The 20,617-nt window shown below is 29.1% G+C and overlaps 2 protein-coding genes across 2 annotated transcripts in view; both read right to left on the bottom strand.

The window, feature by feature from the left end:
- LOC125813113 (mitochondrial outer membrane protein porin of 36 kDa) overlaps positions 1 to 20,617 on the bottom strand; it is a 244,050-nt gene that overhangs the window by 201,339 nt on the left and 22,094 nt on the right. The gene's annotated exons all lie outside the window — the stretch shown is intronic.
- On the bottom strand, positions 6,966 to 13,735 carry LOC125813109 (probable serine/threonine-protein kinase PBL3). The gene is made up of 6 exons (XM_049492592.1): positions 13,481 to 13,735; positions 9,883 to 10,229; positions 9,667 to 9,802; positions 8,329 to 8,465; positions 8,088 to 8,211; positions 6,966 to 7,637 (listed from the first exon to the last, which is right to left on the bottom strand). Exons 1-6 carry the CDS (start codon positions 13,542 to 13,544, stop codon positions 7,186 to 7,188), a joined length of 1,260 nt encoding a protein of 419 aa, XP_049348549.1. The 5' UTR covers positions 13,545 to 13,735; the 3' UTR covers positions 6,966 to 7,185.

Here is a 20,617-nt window from a genome sequence, read left to right as displayed (position 1 = left end):
GTCCATAGTAGAATGATTAGTAGTTTAAAGACTTATTACAATTATATACAATCTTACATTAAATAATAAAAATAACAAAATTTGATATATTGCTGAAAAGGGGCCATATGCCATTCCACTTCATTTCCTAACAAATAAAATTTTTGTACGACTACACTTTATTGAACTAATAATTAAAGCAAAATAAAATGTACGAACCTTTTTTTGTTTTTTGGGAATAAATTTTCCAATAAAAAAGGAGAAAATTATTGTTATTATTAATAACAATATGTAATGACCTGTCTCCGTCGTTATAGAAAAATCAACGGGAAAAATTTTGGGCAGAAAACTTTTTCATAGTAACTTGGAATTTCCCAAGCTAGTCCAGATTTGGACGAAATCAGAGTCAGTAAGGTCTAGGGAAATCTGGTAACAATTGAGTGATTTAATTATGATTTTGATCACATGAGTAGATAGTTAAGACGTTAAGGAAACCGTACGACTTTACAGAATTGAATTCGGGTGAGTAGAACTCCCGAAACTGATCTTAGCGTGAACGGGTAGTTTCTGAGTGTCGTTGGTTGAAGGTGAGTTGTGAAATTGGGGTATTGGAATTATTAAATTAGCTCACTGTTCTGTGCAAGCCGCTACGATGGGAATTTTTGCCGCCAGGGCGGGGGCGCTGTAGCGAGGTGGTACTGCTGTGGTGGGACAGTCACGATTTAAGTCGGAAATAAACCCCAAAATGTCCTTATTCTGCAATTTTCGCTCTTGAGAGTAAAGATAAGAACCCTATGCAATTCTTGACAGTTTTCCACTATTCTTAAGGCTAAAGGTAAGGTTTTAACTCCCCGAATCTGTTTTTCGATCCGTAGATCGTAATCTAATGGGTAATTATCGATGAGGGAGGGTTTTGATCTGAGAATTATGGTGGAAAAAGCCCTAATTTGGGTATGGGGATCAAAAGTTTGACCTAGGATTGATATTATTGTTATAATACGGGTAATTAGGTGTTGTTTATTGATCCTCGCTTTATTATGATTGCTTGTAGACCAAGAAAAAGCAGAAAGAATATGGAAAGGGAAGAATCAAGTTTCTTAGGAGATTCAAGCTTTGTTTGAGGTAAGTGATGGTTGTGATTTCATGTTGTGTGATGTATGTTTGTTCTTGCTTCATTACAATACATGTGTGTATGCGAATGTTGCATTATTGATCACACTAATTGTAAATGGGGATAGATGAATGATGAATGCCATGAATCATGACTTGATTGTATGATTATGAGAATATATTTTGTGATTGTGATTGTGACTTAGCTTGTTGAATGGATCGGGTGTTGCGTTTCGACACACTAACTTGGATCAGTTGTCACGTTCCGGCATAAATATAGGATCAGTTGCCACGTTTCGACATAAACATTGGATCGGATACCACGTACCGGTATGCTAACAGTTTGAGTTTGGGTTCCATGAGAGGACCATTGACTTGACATAACTGTATATCTTGAGAATTGTGAAATTGTGCGTTGTTCGTAAATGATATTGATATTGTATATGTTCGATGTATGCATGTTATTATTATGTTGTAATGGTTTATGTATGTTGCACTTAGTGGGATAGCCGTGTGATCCTATCAGTACACTGTGGTTGTGTATTGATACTGCACTTGCTCTTTATTTGTTGAGTACATGGCATCTTCCGGCGGCTATTGACAGACCTCGCTTAGAAGATCAGTGACCGTTTTTGAACTCAAGGGTGAGCTAGTTCTTCTGGATTGCCATGAGTTCTCTCCGTTTAAAGTCCACATTTTCGGACTTAGACTTTCTAGTTAGTTATTCCTATGTTAGTTTGGGGTTGTACCCCTTCTTGTTTAGATTTATGGATCTTGTTAGAGTTTTGGTACATTGACTTTCAGGTTTTAGGTATTACTTCCGCAATGTTAGTTTTGGTTGTTAGATTTTTGTTGGAGTTTATGGGAACTCCTCATTTTTTTCCTTAGCATTTAAACTTGCTCCCATAACCTTAAATGCTTTAGTATTTGATTAAGTTGGTTAGCTAATTAGTATAAATGGTTCTCCCACTGAAGGGTTAGTGTGGGTGTCAATCACGATGGTTTGGGTCGTGACACAATAATAACAAAAATTGAGCAGAAAGCTATGAAATGAAAAAGGAAGAATGTTATGCTTTGGAAATGATTTTCTTTAGTATTTATAGTACTCAAAAAAAGTTAGTAACATAACACTGAAAAAAACTAACAGATTTTGAGTAATCTATATATATATAAGGGAATATAGACAAGGTTATGTGGCAACTCTCTATGACCTTCATTCATATTTATCTTTTTTTTCTTTTTCTTTTTTACTTTTTTTTTCTCATTTCTTTCAATTAATTTTTCTTTTAAAGTCATCTTCTTAACTCATACCTCTTCAATTGCATAAATTAAATTCTTAATTAATATTAATAATATCCATAACTCTCAATTCTTTCATATTCATAACCTCCAATTATTTAATATACAATTTTATAACACTATAAGATCACAGTAAAAAATTATTTCATTTTGGTGTCATTGCATCGGTTGAAGAATTAGTGGGAGATATGTTAGAATATTTTTTTGCTTTATTGCTTCTTTTTTTTTTTTTTGGATAAATTATTTGGTTTATATGTTATGATTCTCTTTACTATAAGTCAAAAATGACCGTACATGCAGGAGGACTTATGATTAAATACATTTTTTCTCCTTATTCTTTATCTTTTGTTTCTTTTGATGAATAATTTTGTAACTTATTTAATCATATTTTGCAGATTATATGAGGAATATTTATAATCAAAATTGTTAGATATCTTTGTATTATTCAATTTTACAAGGTAAAATAATTTCATGTGTTTTAATAGAATTACAATTCTTTTTTTTGTTGGAATCATACATTTAATATTATTTGTTTGTGTTCATGAAGATATCAATCAGGAATTCTTTTATAAAAAATTAATTTATTTTTTCTCTTTGCTCCTCTTTGTAATTCTTGGAGAATTTGATTATGTCATATTGATAACACTCTTCAAAGTTTTTACTTATTTAGGTAATTTATCTCTTTTTTTTGTTGGTAAACTTAAGTTATTGTATTTGTAGGTCAGAATATCTTTAAAAATAGAAGCAAGAAAGGAGCCAATGGATACGAACATGCTACTTCAGAAAGTATGTACATATACTTCTTTAGTTTTATGGAACAACTTTTAATAACTACAATGATAGAATATGAGAATGTAAAGTTAATTAATTTATAATTTTAAAATACAATTGATTTCATGATTATTTCAAAAAAATATAAAAATATAATTAGTAAAAATGAAGTAGAATTGATTTAATTTAATTATTCAATGATTTTTGCTTCGTTTATAAATAATAAGATTTTTGCAAGCGAAATGCTTCAAGATTGAAGTAATGAAACTTGTATACTTATATCTATGAAAGTACATTTTTTTTAGCTTTTCCAAAATTTTACACACTTTTTAAATATTATAATATGCATATGTTAAGTTTTTAAAATATTATTTGTTAAAACTATCATCATTGGTATCTATGTTTTTATCAAAAATTTTAACTTTTTTATACACCCCTTGAAATATTTAATGAAAATTAAAATCGCTCCGACAATAACTACATTCATTGCTCAATTTCAATGGAAAGGCATCTAAAAATATTATCTCTTTAAATTACTTTTCGATTTAAATTATTCTTTATGATTATAGGTTTATTAGTTTTGAGAAATAAAAATGAGTAAACCGTTTGTTGGTTTTTCTAGGAAAAAAAGGTTATCTTTAAAAGTTTATATTTATCTATATAATATTTTTCGGCATTACAAAGTGAAGTGCCATCTCCTTAATTTGGCTGCTTCTTCTTTTTTTCTTTCAATTTAACTTATTTTATAAAAATAATTGTATCAATAACTCTAATCCTAATTGTCTTTTCATTTTTTATGATTAATGTTTATTATTTGTGTATTAATGTACAAATATTACTCCTATTATGTTACAAACAAGTCCAAAGTCACATTTTTAGTCCTCTTAATTACTATGACTCTTTATTCTTAGGAATTTTATTGTATATTGAATGTAGAATTTATTTGAAATGTAAAAGATACTCTTTAATGTTTTTGTGTATAAGCTAAGCAAAATTAGAAGACATAGGAATCTCTACGCGCCATTTAAAAAAAAAAAACTTTTTCTTCGTAGCTAATTCTCTCTTTTGTTCTTTTTTATGTTTATTTTTAAATTTATTTTCTTTCTTACCTTCTTTTGTTTTCCAATAATATTATTTTTATTTATTTATTTCTCAGAGATCTTGATATGACAATTCCTTAGGTTGATGAACAAATAAAAATTCGAAAATAAATAGTGATGAAGTTAACAAAGAGGAGGAAGAAGCCGGAATTAAAAAAATATTTATATAAAAAAATTAAGTAACTGAAATGAAAGAGTATGCACCTTATAGATGACTTGGAATAACAATTGTCACAAAATATAAACATATTTAATTGATCTTTTCTCGCGTTCGTATAACCCTCTTTCAAGTTTTATTTTATTTAGAAAGAAGAAAAAATATAAATTTTATGAAGTATAACTATTGAGAAATTATACAAAAAAAAATATATGATTAATAAAAGGACTTCAAGAAGAAAAAGAAAATAGCGATTATATCTCAAGTTTACACTGTTGAAAAATCATACTAAAAATCTAATTAAAAAAAAGGTTACAAAGAAGCCAAAAAAAAAAAAATGATCACATTTCAAGTTTACATAAATATAGAGAAATTATATTTTAAAGAAATATAATTAAGAAAAAGGGTCTTATAAAAAAAAAAAAAAAAGGAAAAAACAATCACATGTCGAATTTACATTTCAATAATCTTAATATTAACATCTCTTTTTTTCCACTATATTTATTTTTAATATTTAATTTTTGCAAGTTCACATATATTGATTTCATATATAACTTTTATATTTAACCAAACTATTTTTCATAGCTTCTCATTTATGAAATTGTGTGATTGATAAAATATAGTTTCCTTTATTTAAGTAACCAATGGTATTATGTAATTTTATTGTAATTTATTTATAGCCGCGCATAGATACACTAGTTTCAAATAAATGAGCATTAAGTGCATAATTATGTCTAAATAGACTTAAATCAGAAATGAAGGGGCTGCAACGTGGGCTGCAAGTTGTAATTGGGTTGTTACTGCATTTGTTTGCCATGTTTAATTGAGCTTTATGAGATCTTTAATTATCCTTTAAGCAGTTGGCTGAAATGAACCAAAAAATGCAATAATTCAATTTTGGCCACTTTAATGACCCATTATAATGTAATAAACACAAATAATAATGAAAGAAATAATCACTTTTTTTTTTTAAGGTTTGAAGAAAAAAAATAAGAAAAAATCTCAAAATCATGAGAAAAAAGATAAATAGTAATAGAGGCTAATAAGGCATGCCACATCAGCGTATTAATATATATATATATATATTCATTAGACAAAATAATGTGACACTATTAGTAGATTTCTTTCTAATCTTGAAAAGGAACATTGGGATGTCATGGATATTAAGATATTTGAAATGTACTGGATATAGAATTTTGATTTGATAGTGGTAAGAAACCTGAATGAACTTGTTTGTGTTTGTCCAAAAATTCGTTATTTTGCAATAACAATTAACCTAAATACAAATTCCAATATAATAGAAAACTAAAGATTTACAAATGTAATAGGTGTATTATCTATTATCTAATATTAAAAAATAGTCAATATTTTTACTCTTATCATGTCACTTTAACCTTGTAATTAACCTATTTTATTTTTAAGATTACAAAAATATCATATTTTATAAAAGTTAGTTATATATGTATATATCAACTTTTATATATAGTAGGGAAAAACGTATGATATATCTTTCATTATAAAAATAGCTCACATATATCCCTTACGATTATAAAATTGGCTCACATATATCCTTACCATTATAAAAGTTATAAAATAAAATTTTAAATTATTTTTTTTTAAAATCATGTATTTGATTTTTTTTCACCCAAATTATTTTTTGACTTCTTTGATTATTATCATTTGAGTTTCTTATTCTTATTTCATTTTTCTTTCATTCTTTAGGATAAAAATAAGAGAAATAAAAAGAAAGAAGTGAATGAAAAAAGAGAAAAAAATAATTAAAACTCATTAGAGGGAAAGGCTATATGTGAGTTATTTGTGTAACAATAAGGGTATTAATATATCAATCACTTTCATAACGAGAAATATATCAATATCAACCCTAAATGGCTATATCAATATTAACCTTAAATGACAAAATTAAGGGGTATATCAAGCCGTTCTCCCTATAATTTATCCCTTTTTTATTTAAGTCTTCATGTTAGCCGAGAATTTAAAAAAGTAGTCCTTCCATGTTACCTGAATTACCAGTACACCGTACAGTCACAGGAGCGGACCCACCCTTGGCTGAGGGGTGTCGAGCGACACCGCTTGCCGGAAAATTATATTATATATAGAGGTCAAATTTTGATTTATAAAAGTATATATATATATATATATATATAAGTATTGACATTTCTTGAAGCAAGTGAAATGTTTAGTCTAGTGGTTAAAAGGTTTCAAAAGTTTCTTAAGGTTGTGTGATCAATCCCCGCCACCCCTTACAGATACTAGGGAAAGAACCAAAATAGATTTTAAGTTTAAGAAATAATACCATGTTGGAATAATAGAAGAGCAATACCAATAAGCACCAAAATAGACTTTAATTTTTTTTAGGCATGAAAGACTTCACTAATTAAATAAATATAAATAATTGGCTTTGAAACTAGTAAATTAAATAAGTTGTTGTAGAATCTCGAACTCAAACTAATAAAGTTCAAACCTTGAATCCACCCCTGCCTTGTCTTGCTTTGATGAAGGTATGATTTGGGTGATGGACACAATAAATCAAGAAAAAAAAAACCCCATTATGTGATAAAACAGGACTAATTGTAGCCAAAGAGCAGAAGAGCTAACTCTATCAATCAGTAGGTTACAGAGTGATGATCCCCACATTTTACATGAAAACAATCTGTTGATTCTACATGTCAATGCAATCTAGACAACAAAATTGATTACAAATAGGATAACTTTACAATGACAACCAAATATAAGTTTATTTTCTTAGAGTCACCTTCCGCGTGGCGACTTATGATAGGCCTGTAATGGAGAGGCAGAGGGTGTCACGCTGAGTGATGAACGATGTTTAAATGGAGAAGCTGGAACTGAGCTAGAAGTGGCTCGATGCTCAATCCGAGATACTTTGTTAACGCCTTTCGGTGCTTGAAGCTGTTCAAGAGCAGCCAAAACTTCAGACATCCGTGGCCTTAGCTTAGGCTCGTTGCTTAGACACTGCCAAGCAAGGTTAGCAGCTGTATATGCTCCTTTCTGAGGATACTGTCCCTCTAGTTTAGTGTCCATGATTCGGAACAACCTCCTCTTGTCCCCTAGATATGGCTTTGCCCAATCCACAAGATTCTGCTCTACGCCAACCTTCATTTTATCGAGAGCACGACGCCCTGATAAAAGTTCAAGCAATACAACCCCGAAGCTGTATACGTCACTTTTTGATGTCAATCGACCTGGTGGACAGCAAGTACAAAATAACAACCAATAATTTATCAAACTTCTTAAAGAACATAATCATCCAACTTAATCTAGCGAATTGACTACAAAAAGTTTTGCCCCTCTCTTGTGACAAGAAATTCATCTTTTTCTCCTATGTGAAAATCGAGTAGTTTCTATAACAAGGTCAGAGACTAGTAAAACTGGGTACTGACTGACATTCTCAGTACTTCCACGAGAAAATATGTCCAACAAGATTACATTTTCTCTATGTTCAAGTTGAAAATGGCATAACAAAGTTAGGACAACATCTTTCCAGTAATTCATGAGAGAGACCCGAATCCAATTGGCCATGAAGCAAGTTTTCTGTTGTAGAAGCACTTGTTTTTTTCAAAGTTCTAAACCGTAAGTCCTATAAAAATAGACCTCTGCTCAAAATAGCTATGCCAAAAAAGTAAAATAATAACCTGTAGCAACATATTCTGGAGCAGCATAGCCCTGTGTACCGATGACTTGAGTGGACACATGAGTGCGATCACCAGTTGGGCCGGCCTTGGCTAAACCAAAATCAGACAACTTTGCATTAAATTCCTGCAGTCACAGACCAGGAAAAGATATTAAGCTTTCACTAGTTTTAAAAGAACCTAACACTAATATATTTAAAGAAAGACAACTGAATTTGTGAGCACGTCAAAGCTTAATACCTACCCCGTCTAAGAGAATATTAGAAGCCTTAAAATCCCGATATATAACTTGTTCTTTAGCATCATGTAGGAAAGCAAGGCCTCTAGCAGCACCAATAGCCACCTTAATTCTTGTCAACCAAGTAAGAGGTTGAGGCCCTCCTGTTAAACAAGATTCCAAGAATTACAACCAATTTACAAATCCGCATATACAGTCAAACTTCATTATAACAACATTTCACTTTAAAGACTCATTTTCTCCAAAATTGATTATCCAAACTATGTTTTACTTCATATTATTTACTTCTCTATAAGAACATTCTACCTATAAGAACAGTGACATTCATTATAGCAGTACATTCTTTGTAAAATTATCCATCTATAGCAGTCATACTCAAATATTGTGTAATAATAGTTTGTAAGAAATATATTAGGGATATAAAAATAAAATATTTATAGTAATCATCATCAAATGTCATAAACATAGTAAATTTTACGAACTCTTTTTTTTATTAAATTGGTTAACAAATACAGTTCTTCTTGGTACACAAAATCATTAAACTATTTTTTGGCTTACTTCTGTTTATAACAGCTAAATGAAATCTAAACGTCAAATGTCAGTATACACATATAACAACACCTCACTATAGCAAGTAGCAATCATGATTTTTTTAGACAAATGTTGCCACTTAAATGGGGTTTGACTGTAATACAAGTCTTTACTTGGATGTTCAATAATTATCCATTTCGTGAAAGAATGGTAACTCACACCACATGGACTAAATCAACAATCATCACAGAGTTAACAAACTTCCGTCAACACTGTTTGACTACTTATATCGCAGAGAAGGCCAATAAAAAGATTCACAGGAATAATAATGAAGCCAGCTCAACATAATCAAAGAAGAATTTAGGCAAGTGCCCTGTAATGTCACAACTTTAAAGTCTCGGAATATCAAATCAGATATTTGGCATTTAAACCACAGAATGGCTCATACATCCTACGTACATTTCTTCAGATTCCTTTTAGTTTTTCGGTCTCTAACTTTTTCCTTTCATGTGAGTACTAGCAATTAGCAAACAGCTTCTAAGACCCTAAAACATGATGCAGTAGAAAATCTCAGCTTTCCAGAAAGACCAAAACTTAATCTTGTGAGTGAAAAAGATACATCTCTACCTATACTAATTCAAAATCTTTGTATAACGAATTTATGAATTATGACATATGAAACAATTTGAACTTTTGAAGGAAAAAACCAAGAAAGACGGTAGTAAAGAATCGATTTGGTGAATAGGGACATGCAGCAAAAGGTAGTAAAGAGATGTAAATAGATTTGAAAGCTTAGGTAGTAAGCTGACGTACTTCGAAATAAATGATTCTCCAAGCTTCCTTTAGGCATGAACTCATACACCAATAGTCGGTCATCTCCCTCTATACAATACCCAATGAGTTTAACCAGGTTTGGATGACGAAGTTGGCCAAGGTAATTAACTTCAGTCTGCAAAGCATTTGTCATCAATTATAAGGCCAACAAGATCAATAAGTTAAATAAGTTGTAAATCTGCATATGGAACATACCACCCACTCCTTGTGACCCTGAAAACCTTCTGGCTTTAACTTCTTGACCGCAATGACCATTCCAGAACCAGGCTTTGCAGCAGTAAGAGTATGTTCATCAATCCATCCTTTGAAAACATAACCAAATCCTCCTTCGCCAAGAAGACTATCAGGTCTAAAGTTCCTTGTTGCACTTTTCAATTCATTAAATGAGAAGGACTTAACATTGGGAGAAAACAAAATCTCGCCTTCAGATCTTGGAGTAGAAAGGGTATCAACACTGCTTTTCCGACTATAAGACGGAATACTTAGACTTGATAGAACAGAAGAATGACTGGTCCTGCTGGGAATCCTAGAGGCTCCAGAAGCTGCAAGACAGAATAGTAGAAAATGGCATTGGTGAGTCACATTTGGTAACAATCTAATCATAACTTAACCCAAAAAAGCCTCAAATTTGTAACCCGAAGAAAGTATTCAAATAACTATTTAGTTTGGACAAAAAATGTGCTAGACAGAAGTTATGCTCTTCAACAACAAACCCAATGTAATCCCACAAATAGGCTGGGTCTGGGAAGGGTGGTGTGAATGCAGACTTACCCCTACCTTGTGAAGGTAGAGAGGTTGTTCTCGATAGACCCTAGGCTCAAGTAAAAGATATCAAACTCAAGTATGGAAACAAAATAAAGTAATGAAGGAATCATGCTAAAGATAAAAGAGAAGAACAGTAGCAAAGCAACAAACAAGACATAACTGAAGCAAAGGAAACAAACGGGTAATAAAATCGAAGAATAAGATAGTAGTAGGGAAAACTAGACAACACTCAAATACCTACTAACCTGCTACCTTAATTCTTGCCCTTCATACCATTCTATCTAGAGTCATGTCCTCGTTAAGCTGCAGGTATGTCATATCCTGTCTAATCACCTCTCCCCAATACTTCTTCGGCCTACCTCTACCTCTACTTCTTATCATACCCACGATAGCCAGTAGTCATGCACTAATCAACTAAAGTTAGTATATTTGATTTACCAACAAACATCACATTTATATAGTAGTAGGATGTCCATATGCGCAACGAAAATTGGCAACCAGAAGAAAGATTCCATATAACTGTTTATTAATAAGTGATATTCATATAACTAACAGATTGAGAAAACAATTTGCTTGTCCACGGTTATGCATTCATCAACTGAGATACTATGATTGAATGCATGTAACACGTGCAAAATGCTAGTCAAATGATTCATTCGATATGAGAGAAAAATTAATCACCCATAACCTTCAAAAATAGAATCATCCTATTCCACGAGCGCTAAAATATGAAGTATTAGCTCCAAGTTAAGGGTTTTTAATTGGCATTGATCAGCTTAACCGACAAAGGTATATTTTCGCTTTCCTATAAGCTTTCATCTTTGACAATAGCCATCAATCTCCTTGCAAATTCAGTCAATTCTATAAGCTTATTCTAAAAATTCAGTTCAACATGTCATTTATCAATCTCAACTTCCCCTCAAATTTTATGGTGGTACATGTGGAGGTGGAGCCAAGATTATTAGTTTATGGATTTTGAACCACAATTAGTCCTTTTTTGCTTACTGGACTTTGAATAGATTATCTATACATATTGAATGAATTATATAATACAAATACAGGGTTTGAGCTAAAGCTATTGGGTTTAGCCGAACCATCGCTTTAAGGCTTGCTACCCAGTCTTTAAGCAATCATTTAACAAACAAGTCAGTCATCTACAAGTCCCCAAACAAACAGAGTGAAAAAACTCAAAATATCTAACAAGATACCTAGGTCTCCTCTGAACATAAACAATGGTAATATATCAAATCAAACAAATATTCACAACGAACAATAAGAAGCAACGGGCATCCCATACTTAGAGCCCGTTTGGATTGGCTGAAAAAAAGTACTCCCTCTATTTCTTTTTATATATCATCCTTACTATAAATAGTTGGACTATAAAACTTATCATTTCATAAAATCAATGCATAAATTACAATATTTTTCCTATTATAGCCTTGATAGTTAATTAGTCTTGAAAATAAATATGTGACCAACCAAAGAAAACTAACAAGCAATTAATGTTCATTGTAATCAATTCATACATTGATTAATTACTCTCACCATTGTTTTTCTATAAAATCTGATTTTGAAAAAGAAATCTCAACAAACAAATTAAAATAAAAGAAGGATTTATTTATCATTTATTGAAAAGTTAACTTCAAAAAATCATTAAATAAGGATAGAATTGTACACTTACTTAGTTTCTTAATGCAAGTGAAATCTAAAAGGATGACATATAAAAAGAAACGGAGGGAGTAGCTTTTAAGTCAAAAAAAATAAAAGTCAAACTTAAATGACTTTTAAGTCAAAAAATAAAAAGTAAGGAGACTCTACTTTTGGTTTTTAACTTATTTTAAGTTATTGTTAACTTTACCGAACACTCTCAAAAGCTAAAAATGACTTAAAAGTACGTTTAACCAACTTTTAAACCAATCCAAACAGCTCTATCTTCTCAAACCAATTAAGTTAAAGATTTGTGCTTTATACACCAAAACATTGAGTTCTCACTGATTAAACCAAGATCATGATAAAGAGTTGTAATTAAATAAGTAATGAATAACTTCAAGCTCTTTTTTTTTGAAAGACTGAGGGATTATGATAGTTGTTGCTGCTCTTAATAAACGAATTAGAAACAACTCAAGATTTATCACAGCCAACAACAACATCAAAAACCATCCAAAACAAGTCAGGGTCGGATATATGACTCTCCACTTCTAATTGGAAACCATTCAAGATTGTCACAAACAACAACGACAGCAATAACAGTCCCAAACAAGTCAGGGTCGGATATATGAATCTCTACTTCTAATTAGAAACTATTCAAGATTATCAAAAACAATAACAACATCAACAACCGCAATAACAGTTTCAAACAAGTCAGGGTCGGATATATGAATCTCTACTTCTAATTAGAAACCATTCAAGATTATCAAAAACAATAACATCAACAACAGTACCAAACAAGTCAAGGTCGGATATATGAATCTCTACTTCTAATAACAAACCATTCAAGATTATCAAAAACGATAGCAACATCAACAACAGTCCCAATCAAGTCAGGGGGTCGGATATCTATGAATCTCCACTTCTAATAACAAACCATTCAAGATTATCACAAACAACAACAACAACCCCAAAAAAAGTCGGGCTCGGATATATGAATCCCCACTACTAATAACAAACCATTCAAGATTATCACAAACAACAACAACAATCCCAAAAAAAGTCGGGCTCGGATATATGAATCCCCACTTCTTCATTTAAGCTCATTTCATATCATCATCCAACTAAATAAAATAAAACTCAAAAAAAATAAGTTCTTATATATAGGGCCTAAGAAAATCACACCCATTTCAAGAAATCTTAGTAGCTCAGTTTGTTAACCATCTAAACTTTCAATCTTGAGTGGTTTCACCTCTAATCTCCAACCTCCCCACCCCCACCCAAAAAAAAATGATATTTAATTTTATTCATACCCAAAAACGCAGTTTATCAAGTTCTTGAAAACAAAAAATAACAAAGCAAGAACAAAAAGGGAAAGTACCAGAAATATTGTGAGAGCTGAGACTGGCATCAACTCTAGCTGATGAACCTAAACAATTACCCATCTGTAAAACAAAACAAAAAATTAACAGCAAAAAACACTGGACAAGTGTTTACAAGAATAATTATTTTGTTAAATTTCTCGAATTTCAAGAAAGATAAACATAGGTATATATGTTTTTTTTTTTCAATTGAGAAAAGGAAAAAAAAAAGGTAATATACTTGAAAAAAAGCTAGACAAAAATTTGTCTTTTTTTGGTATGACAATGTGAGAACAAGAGAAATTGTGGACTACTTTTTCTTTTACTTATTTTATATTATTATTATTCTGTTAGGTAAAGGTAAATGTTCTAGATAATTTTGTACCTACTAGACTAACATCGCGTACATTTTGTGTTCTATTACTACTCATTTCGTTTATTTTTACTTGTCTAAAATAAATTTTATACCACACATTTTTAAAATAATAAATAAATATAAATGTTATAATGATACTTGTATTAATTAGTGTATTATTTTTAATGAATTTAATAATTTAAAATGAGTAACTATTATTAAAAATAAAAATACTTTTTTGTTAAATAAATAAAATTAAAAAGCATTTTTAACATAATGAATAAATAAAAGTAAACGAAGAAATAGTACAAATGTTGAATAATTATGTTTAGTGTCCAAAAAATATTTTAATAAAAACTAATAAGGAAAAAACGATACTCCTTATGCACACTTATCAAGAAAAAAAATTAAGACATAAATTGAACATTATTTCCATTTTTACCTTTTTAGTTATTATCAAACAATTCAAAATAAAATTACAAATATGAACAGTTAACTTTGTTGAGCTTATCACCTAGCAAAAATTTAAAAAGATCCAAACATTATTTTAAACTTTAAATAACTTACTTATTTAAACTATAAAAAAATATCTCAAAATTTTAATTAATATAAAAGAGAAAGTAATAAATATATATAAAACATAGAAGTACTTGCATATTAAGGACGCAAACTCAATAGTTAATAAGCAATAAAAAAAAATTGAAATCAGATTTATGAAGACAAAATATTAGATACTCCTTCTTTTCCTATATTTAATTATTGATCAAAATTATTAGATATTTATACTGATAAAAAAAATAGGTTTTTTAAATAATATAATCAATATATATATATGCAAGCCAATACAATTACTATCTTCATAAATAAAATTAGGTCTTCAACATGATTTGGATATTTTCAAAATTAATTACCGATTTATAACTTGTTAGGCCAGTTATTTAAAAAGTCAAAAGTGTTTATATTTTAAACACGCACAAAATAAATTTGGCTTCACTATAAAAGTCAACTTATTTACAAACAAGGAAATTAAATGAAAAAAATCATTGTCTTAATTTTGAAAAATTAAATTTTACTTTTTTTTTCCCCAGAAAGTGACAAACTGATGTCCATTTTGATAACGTGTGGGTCACTATAATTACCAAATTGGTCCCTACCCTTTGAACTTGTCAAACCAAAAATTAACTTTTTTCATTTTTTTCTTTTGCTTTTCCTATATTTGTGATTGTTCTTCCAAAATTATTGTTTAATCTACCGTCAAACGTGCCTTATAATAGCAAAAAGTCTATTTACCTAAATATATTACCTTCCAAAACGTGTCCAATTATGGAAGGTTCTTGCTGCAATGAGTTGTACATAACTTTGACCTACTTGTTACGGATTGACATAAATATCAAAAAATTACAAAATCAGACCAAATCAAAATTAATTTGGTTTTGAGTTTCAATTTTTTTATTTTTTTATTCGATTTTGGTTCTACTCTTCTAAAACTTTGGTTGGTGAGGATTCCGATCTTCACTGAAATTTAATAGCATAAGTTCAAAATTCAGTACTAAAATGAAGGGGAAAATCAACTTAGAAAACTGAGGGTAGACATGTTAATTTTCGAAAATTATGCAACCATCAACCCATCAATAAGAACGAGAAGAAGGTAGACATGCTAATTTTCAAAAATTATGTAACACACGAAACTTGTGAACGTTATACCTATATTGAATTTTACAATCTCAATAAAAAATTTATCTACTCGTGATGAAAGAAAAATAATTGAAATAATTGGTAAATCTTACTTGAATAAATGATTAAAAGAATAATGATGTTCTTCATTCTTCACAAAAATAAGAAACTAAAGAGAGAAATGTTGGAACTAGAAACTCCAACAATACAAACCCTAAAATATGTGACTCCTACAAAATAAACCTATATAAATACTCTATAAAATATCAAACTGCTCTGTCGATATGGTCTATAATCCCAAATTTTCATTAAACTTTAGAGTTTAGTTCTTTGCTTCTATTCACTACTTCCTCCGTTCATTTTTAGTTGTGATGATTTTATTTAGAGTCAAACAATAAGAACTTTGACTAATATTTTACGATGTATTTTTTCATCATATTGATATGTAAAAAAACATTGCAATTTATAGTACTTTTCGTATAGTTTTTAATATCTAAAATTTTTGTTTAAAATATCAAATTAATGTAATCTAATTTAATTGTAAATTAGTCAAATTGACTTTCGAAAAACGCAACCTACAACTAAAACTATAGACGGAGGGAGTAATTCTTATTCTAAATGACTAAAATAAACCCTAGCCTGCCCTTACAATTTACTCAATGAAACTGGTATTATACTTCATCGGGTGGTTTTAGTTTCACCTCAATCAAGAATATAAAGTATTTAGTCCATAATTTTATATAATTAAAATGTGTAAATGATTTTTCCTAACAATTAGAGTGTACAAATTATGTATTTTACCGTAGATAAATTTTTAAGTATAAATATGAGATTTAAGTTAAAGTTATTATATTCAGTGAAATTCGTAACTCAAATGGTGATTTCACCCATGAGTTATGTATATAGATAAAATATTATTTTTTATGTTTTATATAATCTTTCATCTAAATTTATGTAGCGTATAATTTTTCTAACAAAATTTTTGAATCTTGTGATTTAAAATAAATATAAATATTTGTGTGGCAATAAATCGTCTCAATAAAAATCTGATGTTATAAAAAAATGACATTCTTTTTAAGATAAAGTAAACTAAAAAATACAATACATAAGCTGAGATTGTAAATATATTAAATTTTGATTATCGATCTTTGGTGAAATTTCTAATTTCATGAGAATAGTTTGCAACTGCATTGTTTATCTTCAACTTGAAATATATAATTAATGAGTTGTCAAGATTATATTTAATATTAATATTTGAAATTTAAGCAATTGTCCCCAAATAAGTACTATGAATTGTGTCATACTTTATAATTTATAGATATCTACTGATTTAGAATCTCAATTTAGATTACCTACCTTAATACATACTATTATATTCTTTTGATAATGACTATGGTCTTGACCTTTTTAGGCATTTTTAAAGTTAAAGTCCTCTCCCAACATGTTAGTAAACAAAAAATGCGAAGAGGTGACAACACAGCTAAGAAGACTTTATTGAAAGATTTAAAAGAGTGGAAGAAATGAGACGCATGAGTGTTGGATAGTGGAAAAAAGATAGAATTGCTCGGGATCTAGTGATCAATTCTTTTTCTTTTATATATATAGGTAGGGTTGGGCGGCAACTCTACTCCTTGAAGTGAAGAATCGAAAGTCGTCGTTCATTAGACAAGGCTTGTGCATCTCTGATGTTCTGCTCGTTAGTGTAACATATATTATGCATAAGAATAAAATATTAAAAATATATATATAAATTCATTATTAATATTTCAAGTACGAATATTTAAAAGAATTTTTTTTTATTAAAATGTTTTTTTTACAAAAGACAAGAAATTGTATTCAAATGGTTCTGATGGTCATAACTTCGCAAGGAAAAACTAATAGTATTTGTCTTTTTTATATTCATAATCATTTTTTTTATTAAATTGGTTAACAAATACATTTCTTCTTCTTGATATTCAGATGTGCATTCAGATCAAACAACTTAATCTTAATGAAAATAAATGAGGTCTCAACATACTGAAGGTAATTGGGATAAAGAGATAAATACTCTTTTATTCTTGACCAAAGTTCTTGAGTTCAAATCTAGAATTTGAATCACCTTCAATACAAAGCCGTTTACTTCCTCAGAGTGAAATTTTCGGCTGAATCCAATAAATCAAATTCCAAAACGGATACCAAAATCGTGAAATTAGGTTCATTTAAAAGGTCATTGTCTAATAGAGAAAATTAAATATATACACGGTTTTCCTTCATTATTTTCCTACTTTTGTCTACCAAACTCTGCTAGTTTTCCAACGATTTGATTAAATACATCATGTTGAAAAAAAGTGATACATTAAACTTACAAAAACGAAGAGTAAAAGCTAAGTTATATCTTCTTTGAAGGGATCAAATTATATCATCTATTCTAAATCTATTTTTGGGTTTATATTATGATAGGAAAATATTCAAATCTACCCCTCAAGTTTGTAATTGATCAAAATATATTCTTCATAATTTGGACGTATTGAGTTAAAATTAGATGTAATTTGTTTTAAATACATTATATTTAAGTGGATTTTCATGTATTTGACTCTCTCGTTCACCTCTCTGCTCTCTCCTCTCTAGCTCACCTCTCTCCCTATGTATTTGTATTTCAAAATGTATATCTGGGATACATAGACTATCTTGTTTGCTTCTCTCCTATCTCGCTCACCTCTCTCCCTATTTCAATGTATATGGTAGCAATCATACATTTATCTAAGTGTATCTGATATCAAATAATTATTAATTAGTAATTAAGACAATATATAATTATTTTAAACTATTGGAAGAATTACTAAATATGATAAGAATATTTGTGTAATTAAGTAGTTTCTTCGTTATTTTAATGTGTTATTTAGTTTGGGTTCTAGTGTCCGACCTAAACTAAAAATAGCCCAACATATCAAGTCCATATCAAAAAATTGAACTGAACTAAACAAGAAACAATCAAAGGATTATAGAAAAAAAACTTAACTATACAATTTAAGCACCTAAATTACTCCTATATAAAAGTAGTTTGATTTTCACAATATAACAATAAAATCTTAACAAAGTAGAACAAGAAAAACGAAAAATAAATATAATAAAGAGATTTTAAAAACACACGTTTCTGTAGTCCTAGAAAATCTTTTTTTTTTTAATTTTCTTCCTAAAATATCTCCCCTAATCCTTCTCCTCTTTTCTAATCTTCTCCTAAAATATTAAATAAACATATTCTTTTTTTCTCTCTCCACCCTTTTTCTTTTCTTTTTTTTAAACATTTTTTCCCCATTTTATTTTCCAAAAATTTTCTTTCTTCGTTTTTTTTCCTCCCTTCATTTTTTGTTTAAATTATTTTTTACACTACATGAGTTGTTAACATTATTCTATAAGCAATATGTGTATTTGGAAAAGAATCACGTCTTTTTATTTGATTGAGTATTTTCATTAGATCATTATCTTCTACTTGTATTATTTTTCTTAACACTTTTAATTCAAATAAATAAATCTAAACCATCAATAACAGAATAGCTATTATGTGTTAAGAAAGTTCAAGATTAAGACAATGTTCTTTTCAAATTCTCATATCTAGTGATCTCAATTTACCACTAAATAAGAAACCAAAAATATTTTCATATGCTTCAATTGGTTCAAAATTTCAAATCTATATATCTAATTTCATGGGACTTTGTGATTTCGTTATCACTATTTTCATCACATTGTTTCTTATAAAATCTGGGTTCTATATTCATCTCATATGCAATTCATGGTACGATACGGTATTTGAAACTATCGATACCATAATTTCGATATTCTGTTTTTTAAACATTATACCATTACCATACCAATTTAATTCAGTATGGTTCGGTATATTGAAGTTTGGTTACAGTATTCTACAATAAAATAATAAATCAGTAGCCATAATTTGTTTAACTTCGATTAATATATGCTCGTATAATAGAGTATTATGATTTCGACCATTAAAAAAGTCTCAATTATATCATACTAACACATTACACATGTAGATATATACATGCAAAATAAAGTACAAAAAACTCCTTTTGTTAATCAATAATTCAAATACATTTCAATCAAAATAGAGTAGTCAAAGTTTCAACTTCTAAACATTTAGTTTGTTCTAATACTAGGTTGCATATTTGTTAGAATTTTAATAATACATATATATGTTATTTATCTAACTGTATAGTTCAATATGGTATTCGGTTTTCGGTATGTTATTTCTAAATACCAAATACCAAAAAAAATTAAAATGTATACCATATACCATACCAAATACCATAATACTAAAACTACGATATAATTTTTTTTGGTATGGTGTGGTAATTCGGTATATACAGGGGCGGCTCAACGTAATTAGGGGCCTAAAGCGAAATTTTAATTTGAGGCCTAAAATATAAACAAACTTCATATACGTATTTATTCAAAATTTATTTTTCTTACACTATTTAAATGAAAATTATTAGTATTTAATATTATTTTTTCAGTTATTAGTTTTAAGTAAGATTTTATCAACTCAACATTGAAAAATATCCTCTCAGCGAGGCAATTATTATATGAATTGTTAACATAATTCTATAAGTAATAAGTTAGACAAATATTAAATAAAGATAAGAATTAGAACCATAGAATTTGACTCAAAAAGTTGATGATTTGGTATACCTCATTTTAATATGCTTGTAGAAATGCTTGAAACTAAAAATTAAAACGAAATAAAAAAGAATTTGTAATTCACTTTGTTCAACACTTTTCACTATTAATTCTTATTTTTAACAAAGTACAAAAATGTTAAAGTGGATAAAATAATATATTTTTAAAAAAATATATACTTTTTATCATAAATAATCAATTTTTTCTTTAAAAATTTTTAGCACATAATTTATTTTTGACAAAAATTTGAGGCCCTCAAAATTTTGAGGCCTAAGGCAAAAGCCTTATTTTGCCAAGCATAGAGCCGGCCCTGGGTATATATATACCATACCATGCCCACCCCTAACCACTAAATAAGAAATCAAAAGTATTTTTATATGCTTCAATTGGTTCAAAAGTTCAAATCTATATATCGAATTTCAAGTGACTTTGTGATTTTGTTATCACTATTTTCATC

Source organism: Solanum verrucosum, unplaced genomic scaffold (genome assembly GCF_900185275.1).
Source record: "Solanum verrucosum unplaced genomic scaffold, falcon-dt-bn FXZP01000746.1, whole genome shotgun sequence".
Lineage (NCBI taxonomy): Eukaryota > Viridiplantae > Streptophyta > Magnoliopsida > Solanales > Solanaceae > Solanum > Solanum verrucosum.
The sequence above is the reverse complement of the archived record's forward strand: the minus strand, read 5'-3'. Positions and strand labels throughout refer to the sequence as shown.